The sequence below is a fragment of the Zingiber officinale genome, chromosome 10A, assembly GCF_018446385.1.
Source record: "Zingiber officinale cultivar Zhangliang chromosome 10A, Zo_v1.1, whole genome shotgun sequence".
In the NCBI taxonomy this organism is placed as follows: domain Eukaryota; kingdom Viridiplantae; phylum Streptophyta; class Magnoliopsida; order Zingiberales; family Zingiberaceae; genus Zingiber; species Zingiber officinale.
The window spans coordinates 24,789,954-24,817,897 of record NC_056004.1 but is presented as its reverse complement, the minus strand read 5'-3'; the positions used below and the strand labels follow the sequence as shown (position 1 = coordinate 24,817,897).

General features: G+C 37.0%; 1 protein-coding gene across 2 annotated transcripts; it reads right to left on the bottom strand.

Annotated features, from left to right (window-relative positions):
- Nucleotides 1–27,472, bottom strand: LOC122027184 (probable protein S-acyltransferase 22). 2 transcript variants are annotated; one of them, XM_042586092.1, is made up of 9 exons: nucleotides 26,981–27,472; nucleotides 26,791–26,904; nucleotides 3,966–4,355; nucleotides 2,947–3,015; nucleotides 2,797–2,868; nucleotides 2,463–2,579; nucleotides 2,285–2,365; nucleotides 1,727–1,921; nucleotides 1–932 (listed from the first exon to the last, which is right to left on the bottom strand). In XM_042586092.1, the coding sequence occupies exons 1-9, from the start codon at nucleotides 27,020–27,022 to the stop codon at nucleotides 165–167; spliced, it is 1,848 nt and encodes a 615-aa protein (XP_042442026.1). In that variant the 5' UTR covers nucleotides 27,023–27,472; the 3' UTR covers nucleotides 1–164. The 2 variants fall into 2 exon arrangements, with proteins under 2 accessions (XP_042442026.1, XP_042442024.1); XM_042586090.1 differs by having other exon boundaries at nucleotides 2,463–2,591; nucleotides 26,981–27,470.
- Between the last annotated feature and the right edge of the window lie 472 nt (nucleotides 27,473–27,944).

Sequence of the window (27,944 nt, the reverse complement as noted above, 5' to 3'; positions counted from 1 at the left end):
TCAAACAATAGTTGCAAGTTGCAATATCAAATAATTCTTGCGAGACAAAATCCAGGCTCGTAGATTCCATCCTTTGCCATCTCCTTGACAAAAAAAAAATGGTCATCCCATAAACTAGTCTAATCCAATCCGAGATTAACATAGGTTTCAAAATGCATGATGCATTAATGTTGTCTAGGGTATGATTTTAAATCATCTGTTATCTGACTATGTTCCGAGCCAAGAACAATGTTTGCCCAATTTGATGATCTGTGAATGATTCTTGACGGAATCCGATCACTATCTTCACCTCCAGATGCTTCGTATCCATCACTGGTTGATCTTGACAGCTGAATACCCTTGGGAGGAGCATTGCCTAAAGATGAAAAAGAATTCATGCCTTGTACTTCCTCAGTACCTGATGAGGATATCCGAAATGGATGTAGATCAGGGGAATCCAAACTGCTCTCGGGGGAGGAGGAAACAGCTCTGGCTGACGGCATTGGCATGTTTGGTCCAAAAGCATTCCTAGCTTCAAGCTGCAGAGGTGCTAAACTGGTGGATGTCTCAGGAGCCAGGTCACTGGCATTGCTGTCAGTTGCACTAGCAGAAATTTTTGCTAGAGGCTCAAGAGGAAGATCCACAGGAACCATTCCCCTTTTATTAGTTTGCCTCCACTTATCAGACCCCAGGGTCATTCTGTCACTGGCACTACCAATACTACTTTCTGTGTCTTGTTCCTGCAAAGTTTCTCGTCTAACAATCGGCTGCAGTATCTTGGATCTCTTCTTTGCCTGGGCAGCAGCTTTTGAAACTTCTTCAGCATTTAGGCGTGCAAGTGTCCACGGATTAATTTTTACTGTTCCAGGATTTCTCCTCTTGACTGGTTCCTCCATCACCTTCTTGTTTGTATGATATGCAGATGAGCCAATTTCTGGGGGTACTACATCAAACTGGGAAAAGGAGGAACCCCATGAGTCTTAAAACAAAAGCTAAAAACACAAACAGAATAATGTATTTTTGCTAGTTATACAAATGTCACTTTTCTGTTTAAGTTAGGCCTAAATATAGATATCTTCCCTTCGATTATAGACCTGCATGGACAAAAACACAAATCCTGGAAGTTTGGGGTGATTCTGTACATCTATGCAACAACAGACATGGAATCCGAACCAATATTGAGTCAAATGTCCTTAGTCACTTCATGACATTCTCCTCTGCCAAAATCTACGAATTTTCTTATTGCAGCTCATGGCCCACCACCCAAAAGAGCTCTCTGTTCAAAACTAGCTTGAGCCAACCTCATACTTGAATACAAAGTGCAATCTGATACCAGTTATCCACGGACATGGCATCTTAACAATCAATAATGATTGTTCCTTTTGTGTGTCCTTTATGATATCAACCCATATCACTCTCTACTTAATAAAGAACCAAAAGATGCATTCCACTTAGAACTTTGGGTGCTTGGAGTACTAGTACTCATGAAACTTTTGGTGGAGAGTCTCAGGAATAGCTAAGTGGCTGTGATAGAATCAGGATTTAACAAGGAAGATATAGCTCATATGCAAGCCATGAACAACTGTTTTTCATCTTGGCAAGAAGATCAAACTTTTGGATCAAAATTGATTCGCGTCAAGCAGTGAAAAAATGGTCTTCACGGAAAGATTCTTCAAAAGTAATCTTAGTTTTGGTCAATTATGTGTGCACAAGCCACTGCTAGAGAATGAACCCAAGAAAACAATACCTGATCTTCAAGGAATAATCTTGGCGGAGTACACCATGCACCCCGATGGAATGCATTGAACGAACTGGTGCTGCTAAGTCCAGTATAAGAGCTCACTTGGGACATTTGTGGACTTTGCTGACCACCAACAGCATGTTGCTCCTGCTCCTGATCTTGCTCCCTCAAAGCAATTATGTAATCATACGTACTGAGTCCCTGTGGCACATCCATGCAAAGCATTAGAGGAAGTTTAAAAGAGTTAACTTTCTCCAGCATTGATGAACCAACAACACTACATGATTCCTATACTGCTATTTATTTCAGACTCTACAGAAAATCTATTATATCCAAATTACTAGTTGTGAAAATTCAGTTGGCTTGTAGATTTCAGCACAGCTCCGTGCATATGGATGAATATAAAGAATATGAAATCTTTATGAAAATAGTCAATATTTGCTATATCCTAAAATAGAATAAAGATATTGGAGCACTAGTGTATTTTTTTTCTTTCCTTCGAGTGTAGAAGTTGTGTAACTAGTAAAGTGCTTGCTGCATCAGAGTAGAAAGAAGAAAGAGTACCTTTTTTATTAGAAGAATGTGGAAGAAGAAAAGTTGTGCAACTGGTAGAGTAGCAACCATGGCTAATAAAGTAGACAGAGCCTGCAATTTAAGACAAGGCATTAAATTAGAAGCAGAACCTTGATAATTCCTCATTATGATATGTCTAGTGTTCATTCAATTTCTCCAGAGTACTCACCACCACAATGACAAATGGTGCCAAAGAAAAGCTACTGCCCAGCTTTGAAACAATTTCAGCAGAAAATCGCTTTCGCTCAAGGAAACACAGTACCAGCACAAGTATCCCAACTGCCCACTGCAGAATAAGCTGTCTCAAGGTGCACAAAGCAATAGTCAATCAGAATGAAAAGGACCTGACATAAAATGCATTCTATAATCAGGTCCTTCATGTACTAAGAAAATAGTATCTTCTAAACTGATGTACACAGATGATACTATTTATGCCTAAGAAAATAGTATCACTCACTATGACAAATGCAACTATCTGAATGCTAGGAAATATTTGTGCTTACCAAGAGAAGAGCAAACACCATGAGGATGAAGAACCATTTGTAGTTTTTTCTTCCTATACAGTTATTGATCCACTACAAAATAAAGATGGGTATCGTATATTACCACAAGAGAACAAAACATTTAAGGTTGTGAATGGAGAAATATCTGACCCTGCAGTGATGATCGAATCCATCAACGCACTTGTCACAGACTCTACAATGCTTGCTATATTTTAACACCTGCAATACATACAGTTAGGAATTACTAGAAAAGAATCAAGCTAGTATAAAGAACATAAGAATTTTATTTTCTTGAAAAGCATGTGTGACTTATCATGATCGAGACATCTCAATATCTCATTTTCCTTAAGTAACCCAAAATCTGAATTAGTAATCGGTTTTTTAGTTATGCATCCATACAATGCTTATCTAATTTTGATCATGCAATTGAAAATTGTAAAATACTATCTTAACTGCCCTAATTTTTTTTTTTCAAATAATATCCTATTGTGCTACATGGGAAGCACCCTCATTGCTTTTTAGACTTCCCTTCTTAAATTGCTTAGCCTACAAATTGCAACTTATCACCTGCAATCTGAAAGGTAATTTTGCAATGAATTATTGCACAGTTCCTCAGTCCATACATGACTTTGATCAGGTAATATGGAAAATTACCTAAACAGGAAATGGTAAAGAAATAGAACCCAAGGCAATATGGAAAATTAAATTTATTGATCAGGATGAGACAATGACTTTTGATGCCTCGGACATAATGGAAGATAGTTTTCTTGTCAGTATAGCCACCATACCTTCCAAATCACTTTCAAGGAAACAACTTAGTATGCAACAGCAATAGAAGCGGACGATAAAGCTGGAACTAAAAAGGCATTAGTAGCAAACTGTAGCTTTCATTTTCCTGAAAGCAAAAGAAGTAGAGTGGATGTATAATTGCACATTCCAACTCAAGGAACACCAGTTGTCAACCATCATCGACAATAATTTTCATGACTCCCAACAAATAGCAATACAAATATTCCAACATAATATAAATTTCTAGATTCTTAAACTGATTTCATAATAGAAACTATAGAAAGAAACAATGTTAAGGATAAGAGAATGGACTGTGGACTTTCCTTAAAAATAGGTCCGTAGACTAGAGAAGAAACTTTATATAATCTTTAATCTCATACCTCAACTTCACACAGGCTGCAGTAAAACATGCCTTGCTCACTAAGTTGGTGTTCAGAAGACTGCTCTTGTGATTGACACCAATTACACAGAAAAGACAAGCCACACCAGCTCAAAACTACTGCCAAAAATGTGGTAGTGCATCCAGGCAATCGTTCACTTTCAAATTCTGAATTCAATTCATTCCTAGCTGAATTGACACTCCCATCGAGTTGCTTTGCAGTGGTTGTTTCAGCATTTAGTTCCTTGGTTGAATCTTCTGGTTTAGACTCCTTGGAAAATGTTTGTTCTCTGTAGTCCCCTACTTTAAGAGACCTCTTAGGTTTGAAAATGCCAGGATCAGCAGGATCTGTTGCTGCACACCACGTGTATAGAAAGAATACAGAAATAACCTGAAAAATAAAAACACAGAAGGCATCAGAGTATACTCCTCTCTCTGTCTCTGAAATTGGATCAAGGGCAGCCCGGTCATGAAGCTCCCGCTATACGGGGTCCTGGGGAAAGATCCATTGTACGCAGTCTTACCCTGCTTTTTGCAAGAGACTCTTTACAGGATTCGAACCCGTGACCTTTTGGTCACAAAGCAACAACTTTACCGTTACGCCAAACTCCCCTTCAAATTGAGGAATTGGATATAAATAAAATATAAGGCAGCTGAAAACTGTTTGATATTTATATGCAATTTTTCATTAAATTTATAAAGTATGACCACCTGAAAGTTCAACATATGAGGAATGAGTACCATCTAAAATCAATAATCACAAATATTTACAAAGATCATACATCATGACCTTTTCATGCATACATAAAAACATGGTAACGGTCAGGAACTTGCTTTTGAATAAATATATTATCAAAGATTTAACGTCCAATACAATCCAAATTGGTTTATCTGTTTATGAACACCATCTCATAAAGGTCTGCCTGGTTGATGAAATATATCGAGGAGCTGTTATAGTAATTGCACTTATAAGAGCCACAGATAACCAGAGGTGACAAGCTGAGTTACCCCAGGAGACATTATCATATGCTCAAGGATCAATGAATTGCAGTTGTTCTTGTTGGTGCAAAGAGCACCGTAATCGAACCATACGATGTTGTCAAAGGTTCAAGTTAAATCTTATTGTTATCTGATAAGTTAATCTAGTGTGCAGGATGCTCAACTCAGAAAGTCCTAATAGGTCAGTAGGACCCGATACTAGACAAGGAAAGTCTCAACAGATCGTGGAACCGGGCAGGAAATCCAGATGGGTCAAGTGAACCTGACATCTGACAGGTTGATTCGATAGGTCTGGAGGACCCGATATCAAGTCAAGTGGAAGTCTTGGCAGCCGATCTGATGCTGAGCAGCCAAGTCCAAACAGGTCTGGAGGGCCCGATGTTTAACAGGTGAGTTGAGCCAAGCTACTGGAGGTAGTGTGGTGAGGTCGTGTCCGAAGGGACAAACCTTAAGTGCTGATCCAACTGAAGAAACAGATAGAAGTCTCCAAGTTGAGATCAAGATAGGTCTTACTGTCTTTTTTAACTCATGCATTATTTCATACTGCGCTAACTCTATTTTACAGAAATATTATTGTTATATCAAACTAACTCTGTTTTGCAAAAATTGAAGGAAGGTTCAGTCGACAAAACTAAGCTGACATGACACAGAGTGCAGGTCGCGTAGAGCACATTTGGTATTCCGACGTATCGATCGACAGAACCCAGAGATCAGTCGATCGAACATTAAATGACATTGATGACGCGGAAGATCGGATCTTAGCGAAAAAGGAATTTTCAATAATCAGTCGATTGATAGACTTGATCAGTCGACCGAACACCGGAAATCAAGAGATCAGACAGATCAGATCGAGGCAAACAACGAAAGACACGGAGTTCAATCAACCGATAGGAGGTTCAGTCGACTGATAAATTTAGTCGACCGAAGGGTTTTTCAGTCGATTGAATGAAGCTTATAAAAGAAGGTCTAGGCTCGAGCCGAACACAACTTTTCACTCCGATTCATTCCGTCTCTTCTGTGTTGCTACTATTCATGCAATGCAAGTGACAATATATCTGCTCCGAAAGCTCTCCAACAACTTTGCTAAATCTTATACTTGTGTTCTTGGTAAATTCTTTTCATACTTGAATATTCATTGTATTCATACTTGTACGAATTTGCTTCCTCTGGAAGAACTATTATTAGTGGTCTGCCCAATGAGTACGGTCAAAGACCGCGGGTCTTGGAATAGTAGTCATGGAACACCGGAAATCAAGAGATCAGACAGATCAGATCGAGGCAAACAACGAAAGACACGGAGTTCAATCAACCGATAGGAGGTTCAGTCGACTGATAAATTTAGTCGACCGAAGGGTTTTTCAGTCGATTGAATGAAGCTTATAAAAGAAGGTCTAGGCTCGAGCCGAACACAACTTTTCACTCCGATTCATTCCGTCTCTTCTGTGTTGCTACTATTCATGCAATGCAAGTGAAAATATATCTGCTCCGAAAGCTCTCCAACAACTTTGCTAAATCTTATACTTGTGTTCTTGGTAAATTCTTTTCATACTTGAATATTCATTGTATTCATACTTGTACGAATTTGCTTCCTCTGGAAGAACTATTATTAGTGGTCTGCCCAATGAGTACGGTCAAAGACCGCGGGTCTTGGAATAGTAGTCATGGGACAGCGAACTAAGTAAAAACAAAGGTGTTCTTTATTTTCCACTGCTATTTACTTTGATCTGTTTTTACGAAAAGAAAATATTTCAAACGAATGAGATTCACCCCCTATCTCGTCTATCACGATCTAACAATTGGTATAGAGCAGGTTACTCTGAAAAGACTTAACAAACTTTCTAGCAATTTTCTTTTCTTTAGAATAATTTTTTCGTTATTGTTATTCTTTATCCCGCACTACTAAACTCAAGACAAAGTCTTGGAAATCTTGGTTATTTTTTTCATATACCAGAATGACAAACCCTCACCAAGAATGCTACAGCAAAGTTCGTCCACCCCTCTTCACTTGAGAAGATTTTAGCCACTAGAAGAGGAGGATCGAATGCTTTCTGAAATCCGATATCGACATGTGGTTCAGCATTAAAAAGGGATACAAGCCACCTAGCAAAAATGGAGAACTATTAGAACCAGAAGAATGGGATCATGATACAAAGAAGAAGGATCAGATCGACTTCAAAGTCATGAACACCCTCCAATGCGGCTTGACAAAGGAAGAACTAAGCCGAGTCGAGCCCTTCGAAAATGCAAAAGAATTATGGGATCGACTAGTCAAAATACACAAAGGAACTAGCGACTCCAAGCTAACAAAAAGGGATCTTCTGAATCAATTATTTAATATTAAAATTATGCAAGGAGAAACCACAACTCAACTACACGCACGAATTAAAGACATAATCAACGAACTCTACCTCATCAACCACCATCAAGAAAATTGCGACATAATAAGCTATGCGCTAAACTTTTTCCCTCGAAACACACGCATCAATGGTAGATGCCTATAAAGTTTTGAAGGATCTTTCAATTATAAAATTAGATGAACTTTTTTTGTGAATACAGCAAATTAACATTAGTCGAGCCGAGAAAGATACAGCTTTATATGCAGGTCAAAACAAGATCAAGGAGGTTAAGTCCAAGTCAAAGAAAGAACCTACGAGTGAGTTAGATTCAGATTCAAACAACGAAGAAGAAATAGTAACATGGTAAGAAGAATATTTACTTAAAAGAAGTTAAATAGAAAGAATGCAAAGAAAGTACAAAGCATCTCAACTACATCAAAATCAGAGATAATTTGCTTCAGATGTAACAAGAAGGGTCACTACAAGCACGAGTGCCCCAACCTAAAAGAGGAGAAGACGAAGTCAGCAAGAAGAAGGAAAGCATTAAGGCAACGTGGGACGAATCTTCATCGGAGGAGTCGAATATGGAAAAATCGAAGCAATCAAGTCAACTTGCACTTATGGCTATGAACGAAGGATCCAAGAATGGGTCTAAGTCTGAGTTGAGCCACGAATCCGTATCCGTTTCAGAATGACCAAAAGAGGTAAATTTATTTCCAAAATTTAAAATAAGCAAAATTATTAAATATTTATTTAAGAAATTAACTAAATCTGAGGCTCAGAATAATTTACTACTTAAGGAAATCAATCACCTAAAGGAGCAAGCCAACTTGAATCCCTCAACTGACCATGTTCAAGCGGGAACTTCAAGTTGCAAAACTTAAGGAAGAAAATTCCAACTTGAAAGGTCAAGTAGAAGGACTCAAGAAAACATTGGAAAAGTTCTTGGGTTCCAAGTATTTGAATATGATGTTTGGATCTCAACAAACTGTGTACAATAAATCTGGACTTAGATATGAAGCTAACTTAAACAACAAATCCTGTCTCTGTTAAGTCAAAATATTAGAAACCTAGTCTAAACAACAAAGCAAGTAAGACCAAACCAATATTATGTATAAAAAAATAATATTAATTACTTAAAACATGAAATCAATTTTTCAGGGGGAGGCGGCAAACTAGTTGTCACCTCAATAACATAACCTACTCATCTAGGTATTTAGGACCGATATATTAGGGAAAATTTTAACTTAGTTCAAGAAGAGATTGGGATGATAGTAGGTCAGGGAAGCTAAGTCGAAAGCATGTCTAGGAGAATTATATGTTTTTAACCTAGTGCAATCGGCTTAGTAAAATTAACTAAAGATACCCCTATCTAATCTGAACTAGTCGAACCAAGACTTAGTATTAAGTTCTTTGGGCAAGACTATTTTGAAAAATATTCAGAAAGTAGTCCACCGTTGATACTCAAGAAGGTCATATGTCTCACCACTGACTGAAAATTTACGCTTAAGAAACTTACTTGATTAACCTAAAGCTGAGTCTAAAGCCCATAGCAGTTAAAATTATTCCTTAAAATTAACAAACAACTAAAATTGAATTGAAATTAAATTAAAACTAATTAAAAATAAAATAAAACTAATTAAAAATTAAATTAATTAACATAAAACAAATTAAAATAAAAACAAAAATTAAATTAAAATTAAAACTAAAATAAAAAAGTAAAATTAAATTTAACTTAATTAACAACTTACAACTTAAATAAATTAAAATCAATTTTTAAAATTTTAACTCCTAATCAATTATCAACATAAATTGAAAAGTTAATATTAAACTTAATGCAGTAAATCATCTCACACAATTAAAAAAATATATATATTATCAGTCGATCGACCCTCGATACGGTCAACCCAACCCCCAACATTTAACTCATGTAATAGCTACCTCGGTTTATCGAAAATCTAGTTCAGTTGATCGATAACATAAATCAACCTATCATCAATATATCGGTCGACCGATTCCTTTAATCGGTCGTCTGAATACCAAACAACTCCTTCTGATTAGGCGATAACTCTGAAAATTTTAAAAGATCAATCGACTGATCCATTTATTGGTCAACCGATCAAGCTTTATATAAGCGAGACCCGAGTAGAAAGTTAGATTCATCCAACATTTTTTCCTCTTTCTCTCTACACTACAGCCTATAAACTTTCTCAAAGTTTTCTTACAACCCGATCATGTGTCGATACAATTTCAATAATCTTTATTTAAGCTAGGTTTATTTATACTCTGTATTTTTAATTGTAGCAAAAAAATATGTAAGATTGCACATAAGGAGGCTAGCTCAAATCCCAGCTAGGGCCATAGGTTTTCCACCGAGGACCTACACCAATCCTTTAGCAACAAAACCTTCTTAGTTGTAAAAACACGATACCTGAATCCCTTTATCAAACCTACTGTCCTAATATTATAGATATACTACAGCATTATTCCTTAGATTGTCTAGTCTTATGTAGACATGCATTATTGAATTCAATCATAATCTATGTGAGATTAATGCACATCATTATAAGACTAGAGTTGCATCAAGTGATATGATATTTTATCTTGACATATTCCTTCGTTTACGCATGCGCCCTCCGCTTAACCGAATTTTTTCCTATCCCTCATATCCTGATACTTTACCTGATCCATTCTCTCATTTAACCCTCGATATTATGTAAGCCGACTTTTTCTAAGGTCCTCGACCAAAGAAGATGTCATCGATACCTCTTAGTCCAAAAGACAACGCACTCTGCAAGATGATTGTCTCATGCATTCATCTTAAGATCCGGCAGTCCTGCGTCCAGTCCATCTCTTCCTGATGTATGCACTTAAGAATAAACTGGATTTGGATATTGGGTTTTTAAGTCCATCATCTACTATTCAGGATATAGTACCTCATATAAGGTTCACTGTCACATCCTTACCGCTTTTATAGCAAGCATCATTAGGGGTAGGAGTCGGACGTGGAGAGTTGATAGAGTTATCTGACTTAATGAGTATCCGTCAAATGTCCTTGGCTGGGATCAAGGCTAGTTCTCAAGGTCTAATATACAAGCGCACTCATCCGTGCTACGTTCGACCTGCTAGAGAGGAGGTCGATATTGAGGATGTACCTATAGCTATTGAGGAGCCCTATGTTCCACTGATGGCTCAGGAGTTCTCTCCATAATTTGATGCAGCTCAAGAGACATCGTCTATAGCTCCTCCACATACTAGTGATCCTTTCAGTCACTTTTTGAGACATCTTTAGTCATTTCGACTCTCTTTAGACCATGATTCAGGAACAGTACATTTATTTCCAAGGGCAACTTGCAGATTTCTGCCAGAATATGACTGAATGAGTAGATACTTTAGAGGCACAATGGAATAAAATGTTTGACTATTTTCGCATTACGCGCGATCCTCTGCCACCTCCACCTGATGCATGATTTAGCATACCTCTAGACTATTATTTCTAATGTTATGTTTGCCCTTTTAATTATGTCATTATGTATTTGGTACTAATGTTTTATCACTCTATATGCTCATTCTCTTTGTAGAATAGGAATTTATTGTATCATTTTTCACTGATAGTTTTCAAAAGCTTCTTTTCTTTTATACCCATGTTTTACAAAACTTAGGTTTTCAAATATATCAAGATGGAATTAGCTTAGGTAATACTGTAAAAAGTATAATCTGATAGCTTTAGGAAACCAACATCTACCAAACACAATAGGATCTCTTGTTTGTATATTGTAAAACGTAGAATGGGGTGAGATGCTTAGGCCATAGCCTAGATTTCAAATGTTTTATCAGTGCATCGATATAAATCCGGGCATTAAACTTACATTGATCAAGTTGGGTGTGTTGAAACCCCAAGGTTGTTTTGGTGTGATCAACAAGTTAAGTTAGGTCATTGTGTTTCTAACCTTGTGTCTAAGTGTGCAAGAGCTTAGGAGCACAGGTAGTCGAGTGGAAGACGTAGCTAGCGAGAAGGACGGCACGCGGTGCGTCCGAGGGACGAGGCGCTGCGGAAGAGTACACCGGCAGACGAAAAGGAAGCGTGCGGTGGTTCCAAGGGACGAGAAGTAGGAGCGGAAGACTGCTCGAGAAACAAGAGACGCAGCTAGCGATTAGGTCGGCACGGGGTGCGACTATGGATGAGTACGCTGGCGGACGAGAAGGAACCACGCGGCGATTCCGAGGGACGAGAAGCCAGAGCGGAAGCCTGCTCGAGAAGACTGAAAGTTGGGTTCGGGTGAGCCCTATTCCGGATGGCAGAGATCACCCAAGCGAGCGGAAGACTCGGTCAGAGTCGAACGGAGCTGGAGCAGAAGACTTGGGCTGAAAAAAGTCAACAAGGATGACTTTCCCGCCCGAGGCGCCCGGACCATACCGGGGCGCCCGGAACGTACCGGGGCGCCCGGAAGTCGATATTTGACCGGATCGAGATTTCACTCGATCTAAACGTTGGGGATAAAATTTTATCCCCCCAGGCGCCCGGAACCCTTTGGGGCGCCCCGACCAAAGCTATAAATATAACTTTGGTCCAGAAGCTTTTCAACGAACTCAAGAATTATAATTCCAACGCTTGTGTGCTTCAGTTTAGAGTTGAGCTTCTGTATCAGTGCTTAAACGCTGTAAAAGGCTTCTCCGCCTGAAGGAGATACTAGTGCTTTATCTTCTTTGGATTAACAATCTCCCCAGTTGTAACCAATTAAATCTCTGTCTACCTTTTACTTCCTTTATGTTTTATTATTTACTTTATTTATGCAAGTGTTAGTTTAAGAATTCGAGAAGGGTTGCGTTTTTATTTTCAAGTTATTCAACCCCCCTTCTAGCCGGCCGCAACGGTCCTACAAGTGGTATCAGAGCCGAGGCGCTTCAGGAGGACTAACCGCCGATCGAAGCAACAAAACGATGGCCGAAGCTAGCGTCTACCCACCAGCATTCAAGGGGGAGTTTGCTTTTTGGAATCAACAAATGGAGGTATATCTAAACACAGATTTTAGTATTTCTTTAATAATAAAATTGGGTTATGAAGCACCAAAGACAACGAATGGAGAAGAAATCAAGAAATATCTCTGGACCGAGAAGCAACGTGAGGAGAGTATGGCAAACACTCGGGCAGAATTTCACCTGCTAAGCGTAATACCAAATGAAGATCTCGACAGAATCAGAGAATACAAAAGCGCAAAAGAACTTTGGGAAAAGTTCTTGTAGATCTACGAAGTACATGCTGAAGTCGAATCTAACTCCTCGATGGACACCAAGTCACCGTCAGAACAGTCCGAGAATGAGGAAACTGTCGAGACAGCCGAACTCCATCTCGAAGCAACAGAAAGTTCATCCCAGATGAGCATCGATGAAGGGGGAGAGACTTCGGAAGAAAGCAACTTGACAGGGGGAGAATCAACAGCTGACAATGTAAGTCAGGTATGGTCTCCACCTTTTGAACAATTAGTTAAATCAATTGAAAAGTCGCCGAAAGAATTCTGCGAATTAGAAATTGAATCATCGAAAGAGTTTTTCAGATTAGAAAATCTTCTGTCGAATAAATTTTACAAATTACAAAATATTTTGTCGAACGAATTTTACAAATTAGAAATACTGTCGAAAAACTTTATCAAGTTAGAATTTATATTATCGAAATATTTTTATAAATTAGAAATTCAAAATATAACAAAAAATATTAAGTCAAAAGAAATAATTTGTCGATTAAAGAATCTCGACAAACTAATAATAGAAATTAACACGATACAATTTTTTGCATATTTAATATTGGTTGTTTTAATCTGAAAAAGTGTGATTTAAGAAGTTATGATAAATTAAAATAGAAATTTAAAACTTTCTGATAAAAATATTAGAATTAAATAAATAAATAAATAAAATAAATGCATAGAAATTTATTTTCTAAATGTTCTCAAAAATTTTTTAAAAAATTTTCTTGCATAAAGTTTTCGGCTTAGAAAGTTCTTAATTCTTGATGACGAAAACTTAAGTATTTTTTTCAAAAGTTATTTTTGACTTAGAAATTTCCCTTGACTAAGAAATATTTTCAAGAAAATCATTGATATAGATTTTTATGATTTTTCTAAATGTCAACCCTTAGAATTTTCTTGCAACCCCAATTTTTTATGTGATCAAAGGGGGAGAAGAAAAAGTATAAGTCTAGAGGAGGTAGAAATTAAAAAAAAAATTGAAATTTAATTTTTCTATCTTGTTGCACGTTATTGCAATATAAATTGTTTATTTTTATATTTATTTTAACCCTAGCTTAACTTGGGTTGATCACATCAAAAAAGGGGAGATTGTTGGAACCCCAAGGTTGTTTTGGTGTGATCAACAAATTAAGTTAGGTCCTGTGTGTTTCTAATCTTGTGTCTAAGTGTGCAGGAGCTTAGGAGCACAGGTAATCGAGCGGAAGACGCAGCTAGCGAAAAGGACGGCACATGGTGCGTCCGAGGGACGAGGCGCTGCGGAAGAGTACACCGGCGAACGAGAAGGAAGCGTGCGGTGGTTCTGAGGGACGAGAAGCCGGAGCGGAAGACTGCTCGAGGAGCAAGAGACGCAGCTAGCGAGAAGGTCAGCACGGGATGCGACTGAGGGACGAAGACTGCGGATGAGTACGCTGACGGACGAGAAGGAACCACGCGGCGATTCCGAGGGACGAGAAGCCGGAGTGGAAGCCTGCTCGAGAAGACCGGAAGTTGGGTTCGGGCGAGCCCTATTCCGGATGGCAGAGATCACCCAAGTGAGCGGAAGACTCGGTCTGAGGCGAGCAGAGCCGGAGCAAAAGACCCAGGCTGAAAAAAGTCAACAAGGTTGACTTTCCCGCCCGAGGCGCCCGGAACAGTCCGAGGTCCCGGAACGTACCGGGGCGCCCGAAAGTCGATATTTGACCGGTTCGAGATTTGACTCGATCTAAACGTTGGAGATAAAGTTTTATCCCCCCAGGATGTCCGGAACCCTTCGGGGCACCCCGACCAAAGCTATAAATATAGCTTTGGTCCAGAAGCTTTTTAACGAACTCAAGAATTATAATTCCAACGCTTGTGTGCTTTAGTTTAGAGTTGAGCTTCTGTTTCAGTGCTTAAACGCGGTAAAAGGCTTCTCCGCCTGAAGGAGATACTAGTGCTTCATCTTCCTTGGATTAACAACCTCCCCAGTTGTAATGTTTGCCTTTTACTTCCTTTATGTTTTATTGTTTACTTTATTTATGCAAGTGTTAGTTTAAGAGTTTGAGAAGGGTTGCGTTTTTATTTTCAGGCTATTCAACCCCCCCTTCTAGCCGACCGCAACGGTCCTACTGGGTGATCTTTCTTAATCAAAACTAACTAGAATCCAAACACTCAACTTGACTAACTTTAGTGACAAAAAATGATATCTTATGGTAAACAACCAAAAGCTAAAGTTAAACATTTCAAAATAAAAACTTTTTCTAGATGTTTTCCTTATGCATGCTTGGACTTTAGGATTTTTTTTAACGGGAGCACCAACATCAATTTTGGAAGAAACTTATTTCCATATTTTCAAATTAAAAAAAAAACTATTTTAAAAACTATTTTTCTTTAAACATTCCAAAATCTATTTAGAAATATCAAAATCTATTTCAAATCTATTTCGAAAAACTTGAAAATGTTTTCTTAAAAATTTAAGTTCAATTTTTTAGCAAAAAATATTTTCCAAAACTATTTTTCCTTCAGAATATTGAAGATTTAATTCAAAACATTTTCAAAATTTTGAACTATTATTTCAAAATTTTACATAGAAAATTTTAAATTTCTTGAACAGCCAAAATTATAAAATTTCAAATATTGTTTTTCAAATACTTATAACTTCGGCACTTCAAAACTTAGTAGTAATTCAAAAAGTTTTCAAAACTTTGTCAAAATTGATGCTTGTGTTGTAACTCTAATGTTTGATGTATGTCAAAGGGAGAGAAGTTATATTCAGGGGAAGTAAATTTTTTAGCAAAAATTATTTTCCCTTAGAATTTTAAATTTCAATTCTTAATTCAAAACTTATTAGCAAAAATTATTTTCCAAAACTATTGTCCCTCCTTAATTTTTCTCCTCCTTGAGATAAACTCCCCCATATTTTTCAAGTTTTCAAAATAGATTTGAAATAGATTTTTAAATTTCTAAGTTTTAAAATTCTAAATAGATTTTGAAATTTCTAAAGAAAAATAGTTTCAAAAATAGTTTTTTTTTTATTTGAAAATAAGTTTCTTCCAAAATTGATGTTAGTGCTCCCCCTTGAAAAAATATCCTAAAGTCCAAGCATGCATAGTGGAAACATCTAGAAAAAGTTCTTATTTTGAAATGTCTAACTTTAGCTTTTGGTTGTTTACCATAAGATATCAGTCTTTGTCACTAAAGTCAGTCAAGTTGAGTGTTTTAGATTCTAGTTAGTTTTAACTAAGGAAGATCACCCAACTTGATCAATGTAAGTTTAAAGCCCGGATTTTTATCGATACACTGATAAAAACATCTGAAATCTAGACTATGGCCTAAACATCTCACCCCATTCTACGTTTTACAATACACAAACAAGAGATCCTATTGTGTTTATGAGATGCTGGTTTCCTAAAGCTATCAGATCATGCTTTCTACAGTATTACCTAAGCTAATTCCATCCTGATATATTTGAAAACCTAATTTTTGTAAAACATGGGTATAAAAGAAAAGAAGCTTTTGAAAATTAACAATTAAAAATGATACAATAAATCCCTATTCTACAAAGAGAATGAGCATATAGAAAATGATAAAACATTACTACTGAATACATAATGACATAATCAAAATGTCAACAAAAGGTCAAACATAACATTAGAAATAATAGTCTAGAAGTATGCTAAATCATGCATCAGGTGGAGGAGACGGAGGATCGCGCGCAACTCAAAAATAGTCAAACATCCTATTCTATTGTGCCTCTAAAGTATCTACTCGTTTAGTCATGTCCTGGCAGAAATCTGCAAGCTGCCCTTGGAAAGAAATGTACTGATCCTGAATCATAGTCTAAAGAAGGTCGAAATAACCAAAAATATCATCTCAAAATTGACTAAAAGGATCACTAGTATATGGAGGAACTGTGGATGATGTCTCCTAAGCTGCATCAAAGTATGGAGTCAGAGAGAACTCCTGAGTCATCGGTGGAACATAGGGCTCCTCAACAGCTATAGGTACATCCTCAATATTGACCTCCTCTCCAGCAGGTCGAACGTAACACGATGAGTGCGCTTATATACCAAACCTTGAGAACTAGCCTTGATCACAGCCAAGGACATTTGACGGATATCCATTAAGTCAAAGTTAGATAACTCTATCAACTCTCCAAGTCTGACTCCTACCCCTAATGATGCTTGCTATAAAAGCGGTAAGGATGTGACAGTGAACCATATGGACCTTATATGAGGTACAATATCCCGAATAGTAGATGGACTTAAAAATCCAATAACCAAAATCCAAATCCAGTTTATTCTTAAGTGCATACATCAGGAAGAGATGGACTGGACGCAGGACTGCCTAATTTCTAAATGAAAGAGGATGAATGCATGAGACAACCATCTTGTAAAATGTGTTGTCTTTTGGACTAAGAGGTACTGATGACATCTTCGTTGGTCGAGGGCCTTGGAAAAAGTCAGCATACATGATATCGAGGGTTAAATGAGAGAATGGATCAAGTAAAATATTAGGGTATGACAGATAGGGAAAACTCTGGTTAAGCGAAGGGTGCATGCGTAAGAAACGAAGGAATATGTTAAAATCAAATATCATATCCCTTGATGCAACTCTAGTCTTATAACGATGAGCATTAATCTCACACAGATTATGATAGAATTCAGTATATAATGTGGGATTGTATGCATGTCTATAGAAGACTAGACTATTATATCTATAATATTAGGACAGTAGGTCTAATAGAAGAGAAGATCAAGGCATCAAGTTCCTATAACTAAGAAGGTTTTGTTGCTAAAGGATTAGTATAGGTCATCTATGGAAAACTTAGAATTCTGGCTGGGATTCGAGGAGCTAGCCTCATTTTGTGCAATGTTACATATTTTTTCGCTACAATTAAGAATACAAAGTATAAATAAACATAGCTTAAATGAAGAATAAAGATATTGAAATCGTATTGAGGCATGATTGGGTTGTAAAAAGACTTTGAGAAAGCTTATAGGCAGCGAGGTAAAGAGAAAAAGGTGAAAGAGGAGAAAAGTGTTGGATGAATCAAGCTTTCTGCCCAGGTCTCGCTTATATAAAGCTTGATCAACTGATCCCTTAAAATTTTTGGAGTTATCACCCAATCAGAAAGAATTGTTCGGTATTCAGTCGATCTATTAAAGGAATCGGTCGACCGATATATTAATGATAGGTCGATTTATGTTATCAGTCGACTGAACCAGATTTTTGGTCAACCGAGGCAGCCATTACACAAGTAAAATGTTGAGAGTTTGGTCGACCGAATCGAGGGTTTGGTCGACTGTTAATATTTATTTTAATTGTGTTAGATAATTTACTGCATTAAGTTTGATATTATCTTTTCAATTTAAGTTGATAATTGATTAGGAGTTAAAATTTTAAAAATTGAGTAAGTTAAAATTGATTTTAGTTTATTTAAGTTCTCAGTTGTTAATTAAGTTATATTAAATTTTAATTTTAGTTAGTTAATTTTAATTTAATTTTAGTTTCAATTTTAATTTAATTTAATTTTAGTTTTCATTTTAATTTGTTTTAAGTTAATTTAATTTTAATTCTAGTTTTATTTTTTATTTTTAATTAGTTTTATTTAATTTTATTTTTATTTTAAATTAGTTTAATTTTAATTTAATTTCAATTCAATTTTAGTTGTTAGTTAATTTTAAGAAATAATTTTAGCTAATATGTGCTTTAGACTCAACTTTCGATTAATCAAGTAAGGGGGCGTTTGATTCTTTCCTAGGAATAGGAATCGGAATGGGAATCATTGTATTGTGGAATGGGAATGGGTATGAGCATGGATATCACTCTTAAAAACAATGTTTGGTTAGTTTATATCTTCTATCGGAATAAATCAAAGTTTCCTTTTTTACCCTTAAAGGAAAATAAGAGAAAAAATTAGATGTGAGAGAAAGATGAATGTGAGAGAAAAATATGATGAAAGAGAATGATGAGAGAGAAGGTATTATGAGAGAGAAAGTGTGATAAGAAAAAATAAAAAGAGAGAAAGTGTGATGAGAGAAAATGAAAAAAGAGAGTGTGATTGGAGAGAGCGTGCTGAGAGAAAATATGATGTGAGAGAAAGTATGATGCAAGAGGATGAAGAGAGAGAAAATATAGTGAGAAAAAATGAGGAGAGAGTGTGTCATGAGAGAGATTGAGGAGAGAGAAAGTATGGTGAGAGAAAAAAAGAATAGTGAATATGATGGGAGAGATTGAGGAGAGAGAAAGTATGATGAGAGAGAAAGTGTGTTGAGGAAAAAGGAGTAAGTGTGATAAGAGAGATTGAGGAGTGAGAAAGTATGATGAGAGAGAAAGTATAATAAGAGAGACAGTGTGTTGAGGAAAAAAGGAGGAAGTGTGATAAGAGAGATTAAGGAGAGAGAAAGTATGATGAGAGAGAAAGTGTGTTGAGGAAAAAGGAGTAAGTGTGATAAGAGAGATTGAGGAGTGAGAAAGTATGATGAGAGAGAAAGTATAATAAGAGAGACAGTGTGTTGAGGAAAAAAGGAGGAAGTGTGATAAGAGAGATTGAGGAGAGAGAAAGTATGATGAGAGAGAAAGTGTGATGAGAAAAAAGAGTGTGATGGGAGAGATTGAGGAGAGAGAAAGCATGATGAGAGAGAAAGTGTGATGAGGAAAAAAAGAAGGAAGAGAATGCGATGGAAGAGATTGAGGAGAGAGAAAGTATGATGAGAGAGAAAGTATAATGAGAAAAAAAGAGGAAAGAGAGTGTGATAGGAGATAAAGTGTGTGATCGATAAAATGATGAGAAAGAAAATATAATGAGAGAGAATAAGGAGAGATAAGTGATATGAAAGAAAAAATAAATAAATATATTTTGATATTTGATATTAATGGAGAAAATTTTAGTTTTAAGTCAAGGGTATTTTTGGAATAAGGAAATATTTTGATTGATGAAAATAGGGTAATGGCTCATTGAAGGGGGGTACATGGGAATGAGTTATTACCCAATTTCAAGGATTCATTCCCTTATTTGTATTCCTATTCCTATAATCCAAACATTAACAATGGGAATCAATTATTCTCATTCCTATTCCCCACTCCTATTACCCTAAACCAAACGCCCCCTAAGTTTTTTAAGAGTAAGTTTTCAATCAGTGACGAGACATATGACCGTCTTGATTATCAACAGTGGACCACTTTCTAAATACTTCTCAAAATAGTCTTGCCCAAAGGACTTAATGCTAAGTCTTGGTCCAACTAGTTCAGACTAGATAAGGGTATCTTCTGTTAGTTTCACTAAGTTGATTGCACTAGGTTGAACACATGATTCTCCTAGACATGCTTTCGACTTAACTTCCCTAACCTACCATCATCCCAATCTTCTAGAACTAAGTTAAAATTTTCCCTAATATATTGGTCCAAAATACCTAGACGAGTAAGTTATGTTATTGAGGTGGCAACTAGTTTGTCACCTCCCCTAAAAAATTGATTTCATGTTTTAAGTAATAAATATTATTTTTTAATACAAAATATCGGTTTGATCATACTTGCTTTGTTAGAGAAGCTTTCGGAATTCATGCTTGGACTAGGTTTCTAATATTTTAACTTAACATAGACATATAGGATTTGTTGTTTGAGTTAATTTCATATCCAAGTCTAGATTTGTTGTGCACAACTCGTTGAGATCCAAGTATCATATTCAAATACTTGGAACCCAAGTTGAACTTTTCCAACGTTTTCTTGAATCCTTCTACTTGACCTTTCAAGTTAGAATTTTCTTCCTCAAGTTTTACAACTTGAGTTGAAGTTATCTCTTGAACAAGGTCAGTTGAGAGATTCAAGTTGACTTGCTCCTTGAGGTGGTTGACTTCCTTAAGTAGCAAATCATTCTGAGGCTCGGATTTAGTTAATTTCTTAATAAACATTTAATAATTTTGCGTATTTTAAATTCTGAAAATAAATTTACCTCTTTTGGTCCTTCTGAAACGGATACAAATCCGTGGCTCGACTCGTACTCGGACTCGTACTCGGATCCGTTGTTCATAGCCATAAGTGCAAGATGACTTGATTGCTTCGGTTCTTCCATATCCGACTTGTAATTCTAATTCGCAAAAAAAGTTCATCTAATTTTATAATTGAAAGATCTTTCGAAACTTTATAGGCATCTACCATTGATACCCACAATGCATTTCGAGGGAAAGAGTTTAACGCATACCTTATTACATCGCGGTTTTCTAGATGATGGTGGACGAGGTGGAATCCGTTGATTGTCTTTAATTTGTGCGTGTAGTTGAGTTGTTGTTTCATCTTGTATCATTTTAATATTAAATAATTGATTCAGAAGAAGACCCTTTTTGTTATCTTGAATTCGTCGGTTCCTTCATGTAGTTTGACTAATCGATCCCATAATTCTTTTGCATTTTCAAAGGGCCCGACTCGGTTTAGTTCTTCCTTTGTCAAGCCGCACTAGAGGATGTTTATGGCTTTGAAGTCGATCTGAACCTTCTTCTTCATATCATGATCTCATTCTTCTGGTTCTAATAATTCTCCATTTTTACTACGTGACTTGTATCCCTTTTAATTGTTGAACCACATGTTGATATCGGACTTCAGAAAGCATTCCATCATCCTCTTCCAATAGCTAAAATCTTCTCCATTAAAGAGGGGTAGACGAACTGTGTTATAGCCTTCTTGGTGGAGGTTTGTCATTCTGGTATATGAAAAGAATAACCGAGATTTCCAAGACTTTGTCTTGGGTTTAGTAGTACGGGGTAAAGAATAATAATAAAAAAAATTATTCTAAAGAAAAGAAAAATTGCTAGAAAGACTGTTAAGTCTTTTCAAAGCAACTCTCCTTGTAATCTCCATCAAGCAATCTTCATTGTCTAAGATTGTCTAACCGTCTTAAATTAGATTTATTTCCATTGAGATGGTCGTGTTCAGGTGCAACAGACTCATCACATGAAAGATCCCTCCGTCCCGATTGGAATTGTTTCAATCAACCACGAGGAAATGCTAGAAAAGTTCACTGGTTAAACTTTAAATGTGAAAGCAGAAGATGTTCTTCTACTTGACTACACTGAATATGGCTCGGTTCTTAAAAGAGGAACATCCCAAGCATGAGGATGCTACTAATGTCCAGACCATCAGTGTATTGGAGGCATAGACTCATTTCGAGTACTTATGTCGAAACTACATCCTCAACGGCCTTGTCGACTCGTTATACATTGTGTATAGCACGAAGAGAACGACGAAGGAGTTGTGGGAGTCTCTGGACATGAAGTACAAAACGGAAGATACGGGAAATTCATTATAAGTCGATTCGTGGACTATAAAAATTGTTGACTCCAAGATGGTTATCAGCCAAGTCCAAGAGATTCAGGTGATTATACAAGAGATTCACCCATAAGGCCTAGTGCTAAGTGGAACCTTTCAGGTGGCAGCAATCATGGAGGACTTCAAGAACTACCTAAAGCATAAACGGAAGAAGATGAGTGCAGAAGAATTCGTTGTTAGACTTCGCATTGAGGAAAAGAGTTTAGAGAGAAAATTATACTGTTAAAGTCAACGTAGTCAAGCACAATCAAAATTCGAAACGGAAGAATCCCGAGTCTTCAAAGATGGAACATAGAGAAGGCAAAAGCAAGAAGTTCTCTAGGAAGTGCTTCAACTGTGACAGAGTTGATCACAAATCTTCGAAGTGCATAAAGTTGAAAAAAAGCAGGTGGTCAACCTGAACGAGAGATCAGAAATAGACGACCTCTACGCAGTGGTCTCTAAACTGAATCTGATCAATTTAAACCCGCGACAATAGTGAATCATTACCGGTGCCACCAGACATGTATGCTGCAATAAAGAGTTACTCCACAACTTTAAAGACATCAAAGATGAGGGCAAGTTATACATGGGGAACTCAGCAATTGCAGACATCATGGGTCAAACAAAAGTAGCGCTGAAGATAATCTTGGGCAAGGAGCTCACTCTAAACAATGTGTTGCATGTTCCAAAAATTCGGAAAAATCTAGCGTTCAGATCACTTTTGAGCAAGCATGGCTTCCGTATTATTTTTTAGTAGGACAAAGTTGTTCTATTTAAAAATGGAGTGTTTTTAGGAAAGAGTTATATAACCGTTAAGTTATTCAAGCTTAGTGTAATGGCTATTAGGCCTAAGGTTAATAAAATTGAAAAATCTTCTATTTATATACTCGAGTATTCGTGTTTGTAGCATGGTAGACTAGGACATGTTAACTACGATATGCTGCGTAGATTGATTAACATACAAAGTATACTTATATTCCACCTTTACCCAAAAGACAAGTGTGAGATTTGTGTTAAAGCGAAAATGATAAGGTCATCCTTTCAACATGTTAAAAGAAACAACGAACTACTTGGGTTAATTCACACCGACGTGTGCGACCTAAATGCTACACCGACATGTGGTAAGAATAAATACTTCGTCACTTTTATATATGGTAATATAAAATACTGCTATATGTATCTTCTCAAAAGTAAGAATGAAACTATAGAAAAATTTATTCTCTATAAGAATGAGGTTAAAACCAACTTTAAAAAAAAAAGATTAAGATGGTTCACCGTTCGCTGAGTTGTGTGCTGAACATGGGATCAGACACGAAATAACTCTTTATACTCCTCAGCAAAATGAGGGTGCTGAGCGAAAGAATCGTACCTAAAAAAGATGATGAATGCTCTTTGATTGAGCTGGACTGTCGGAGTTCTTATAGTGAAAGTTGTGTTAACATCTAATTACATTTTAAATAAGGTATCCAAAAAAAAATAGATAAGAGCTCTTATGAATTGTGAAATGGAAGACGACTGTCCTACAAATATTTGCAAATGTGGGGATGTCTTGCTAAAGATTTTGGTGCCCGATCCGAAAAGGATTAAGATATAACCAAAAACTATTAATTGCATATTTATTGGATATGCACATAATAGCACTGTGTATCAGTTGTTTGTGTATGAGTCACAAATACTAGATATACACAAGAACTCCATGACATAATCGAAAAATGTCTCGTTCTTTGAGCATATGTTTCTTAGAGAAGTAAACTACTAGGTTGCAAGTGAGTCCTAAAGTTACTCAAAAGAATAAGCCATTTTGATATACCTCACTCGAAAGAGACAATCGCATTTGAGATAAACTCTATCTTGTAAAATCACACTTAAGAACTTGTGAATCTTTCTCAAGGAAGTAAACAACTAGGTTGCAAATGAATTTTCAAGAAGAAAATGAAATTAGACGGCACAATTGATAAGTACAATGCTAGATTGGAAATTAAAGGTTACCGACGACGAGAAAACCTTAATTACTTTGATACATATTCTCCGATGTAGAAAATAACTTCAAAGTATTATTGGTTATCGTCGTTCTATGGAATCTGGAATTACATTAAATGGTTGTAACAACCTTTGTAAATGGAGATTTAGAAGAGGAAATCTACGTAAAACGACCTAAAGGATTTTCTGTGTGAAGATTCAAAAACAAGATTTATAGATCGGTGAAGTCATTATACAACTTGAAATAATCACCAAACAACGACATAAAAAATTTAATAATGTCACGAAGGAAAGTGGATTCAGAATCAATGAATGTGAAAAATGTGTCTACATGAAAGTCATATAGAATGATTATGTCATCTTGTGCCTATATGTTGATGGTATACTTATAGTAATGATAAGATAATCAAATCTATTAAAGACATGGTGAACTCAAGTTTTGACATGAAAAATATAAACCTAGCTGATATGATTCTAGGGATCGAAATTCTTAAAACAATAGAAGAACTTGTTTTTATTCAGTCCTATTACGTAGACAAGATTCTTAAGAAATTCACTAAAAGTAATACTGCATCGGCACGAACATCGATAGACACGAGTCAACATCTATCAAAAAATCGAGAAGAAAGTATCTCTCAAATAGAGTACTCTGGAGGGATTAGAAGTTTGATATACCTGATGACACGAGAGACTTAGCTTACGCGGTAAGTAAATTGAGTAGATACACGAGAAATCCCAATGTTAACTTCTAAAAAGGGATAACAAAAGTACTTTGATATTTGAGGTATACTCGTGAATATAGACTGCACTATACGAGATATCCTACTGTGATTGAAGGATACAACGATGTGAATTAGATATTTGACATGAAAGACTTGAAGTCTACAAGTGGATTTGTATTCACTTTGGAAAGTGTAGTCATTTCGTGAAAATCTTCTAAGCAAACAGTAATAACCAGATCCGCAATGAAATTCGAGTTGGTAGCCCTTGACAAATGTAGTGAAAAGCCTGAATGGCTACGATAATTAAGATGTTCTTATATTGTCGAAATATGTGCCGACAATTTGCATACATTGTAATAGTTAATCAACAATTGGTCGAGCATAAAGTCATTTGTATCATGATAAATCTAAACATATGCATCGTAGATACAATATCATTAAACAACTATTCTCAATGGGAGTTATCACGGTTGACTATATGAAATCAAAGGATAACCTAACAGATTCACTAACTCAAGGGTTAAATCGAGAGTTACTTGTAAGCTCATCATGAAGGATAGATTTGATGCCAATAAAAAACGTTGGTCCAAAAGAAACCCAACATATGCAGACAGAGATCCCAAGAACTAGATTCAATAGGACAACATAACTGTATTGACTAAGTGGGGGAACTATCCAATGAAAAATAGAGCTTAAGTATATGACTTTTAATGATGGAGTAATGTAAAATACTCCCAAGAGATGCAAAAAAAATTGAAGACATAATTATTAAAACCAGGTATGTTCATGGTCAAGAACGAATACACTTATAAGAACTGAGTTGTATCAGAGCGAGTCATGGGTGAGATATGTCAATACTTATACAAACAGTAGAACAGTTCAAGCAAACAGATCTTCACAAGAGTAAATTCAAAAGGTAAAGTCTACCTATCCTATATTGGACTCAACTGTTGAATGTACATACCCTGTTTTTATTCATGTGGAAGATTGTTGAAAATTTAAATGGTAACAATAAAAGGTGGACGAAGGACACTTCATTGTACATGGATTTTTAGTCCCGAAGTTTTATGATTTTATTGTTCATTTATATTGTATCACATGTATTGATGTTGTGAACATATGCATGGGAAGAGACTCTCTCACGCATGGGTGCTAAAGGGGTGCAAATCCAGAGCTTGGTTTGCACTAAATAAAGTTGACTTGTGTGAAAGCACGACCTGCGCGCGTCGAATGTAGACAAGTCAAAGCAAAATTTTTCATATGGATCATCCAACATTTTGTCATGTGAATAATTCTTTTGCTTGCATACATTTCCAATTGGGCAAATTAATGGCAATAAATGGCTTTTATTCAGTCATTTGAATGTTGCAAAGGTCTAAGCTCCTATATAAGGAGGTTGTAACCAAGAGCAAGAAAAGAAGAGCCAGAAGCAAAGAAATATGTCCATCGCATTCCCCTCGTCCTTTCTCTCTATTGAGCACTCTATTCGATGGATCATGTTGGTAGCATTCAAGTACGAATTCAGTTCGCCGCGGCCATCAGTGCTTGGTGATATTCGTGGTTTATCATTGTATCTAGGGAAACAGACGACCCACAACAACCTCGAAGCATAGCCGGAGATGAGACGAATCTGTTTCAAGGAAAGTGCGTCAAAATTAGGCCTGAGCATCTTACTCTCCGACTTGATAGAAGTACTCGGCTCAGCAGACTTGGGAGTATTCAGCTCGGCAGATTCGGGAGTACTAGGACACAGGAGTACTTCGCTCAGCTGACTCAACCGAATTTGGACTCGGCAGAAGCATTCGGCCGACTCGTACTCGACAACTCAGCGACTCGGCTCCACTTGGGAGAGTACTCAGCCGACTCGGATTCACTCAAGAGCACTCGGACAACTTAGCTTGGCCTCGAGCAACTCAGCCTCAGACAGCTCGGCTCAGCCTCGGACAGCTCAGCTCAGACTTGGGTAGTTTTGCTCGGCCGAAGCTCAGTTCGAACTCAGATAGCTCAGCTCAGCCAAGTTTTCGAGGCAGCCTAGCTTTTCAAACCACTCTTCATTCCTATTTGACCGTATGAGATTATCGGCTCAGGTCAGCAACAACTCTCCTTGTATTCTCCGACGGGCAATGAAGATTGTCTAACACATTGTACCTAACTAGGTGGAATAATTTAATTGATGGAAACGACAGAACTCAGAAAACAAATGATGGAGATATAAAATCGAGAGATTTATCAAGAAGTGAGAAAACAAAAGAAAGGAACAGTTCGTGAAAAGTAAGTCATACCAGAGGAGTGTAGAGCCCCATTACGACATACTGAAACAGCTTCTTCCCCACGAAAGGAACAAAGAACACATAGAAAGCAAATCCGAGAGCAAGAAAAACAGCTATCGCTACCACCTGTAGAGAGCCAAGCGAAAAAAATAATATTAATCGCAACCAAACCAGAAATAGAGAAAAGAAAATATATGTAGACCTGGAGAGGATGATAAGGAAGCTGCCATCCATGCTTCCTCATCTCTCACTGCTTGTTCCCCAAAGCCGAGATGTTGAAAGTTTCAGATTTTACGACACCAAATCAAACTACAACGCATCCTGCTGCAACCCACAAGCCTCTAGCGCTACAATCCCGGAAGTGATGAAATTGACAAAGAGAGTGCGAAAGGAGATTCCTGCCTCAGGAGCTTAAATGCGGTGGCAGGAACAGAGACATGGGGAGAAGCAATGAGCTGTTTGGTTGTTCGTCTCCTGTGAAGCTTTGCCAAAAGATCTCGCTGATGCTCTGGAGGTAAAGTCATCAATGGGAAGATACAGCGGAGGGCGTGCTGCTTTTTACGCCCTCCGTCGTTCACTTAATTGTCAGCAGACCCCTTTTGCCCTTGGGGCTTGGGCATCCCCAGTCGGGTCCATGTCAGGACCTGTCGTATCGCTTCAGGGTTCAGGCGGGCGATGGGAGAGAGAGGAGATGACAATTGGCAACGGCTGAACGCACATGGGGCGGGCGCTGGGTGCCTACAAAATGCCGCTGTGAGAGTGTGACCTCTCTCTCTCAGACCGGTCTCTTTTTCTCTGTCTGGTTCATGACTGGAGCGCAGCTGGCCGTGATTTGGGTTAACCAAATAAAAGAGCTTTCGGTACATTTCTGTGGTAAAATTCCTTACGAAATTTTCTTATGCAAGTTTCTTACAAAATCTTTATTGTGTTCTTTCTTGGTTATGCTTTGTCAATGAAGCTAACATAATTTTTTTTTCTTATGTATACTTTATCCTCAGGTTTATCATGATGCAGTGGAATATTTAGATTGTCACTTATACATCCGTAGTTAGATCAGATTTAATTTTTAACTATGGGTATTGAGGTCCTCTAGTCTATTTTTACATATCAGATAATGATCCATTTGTATATATTGATAGGGATTGATGGCCTTCACATGTAAAATA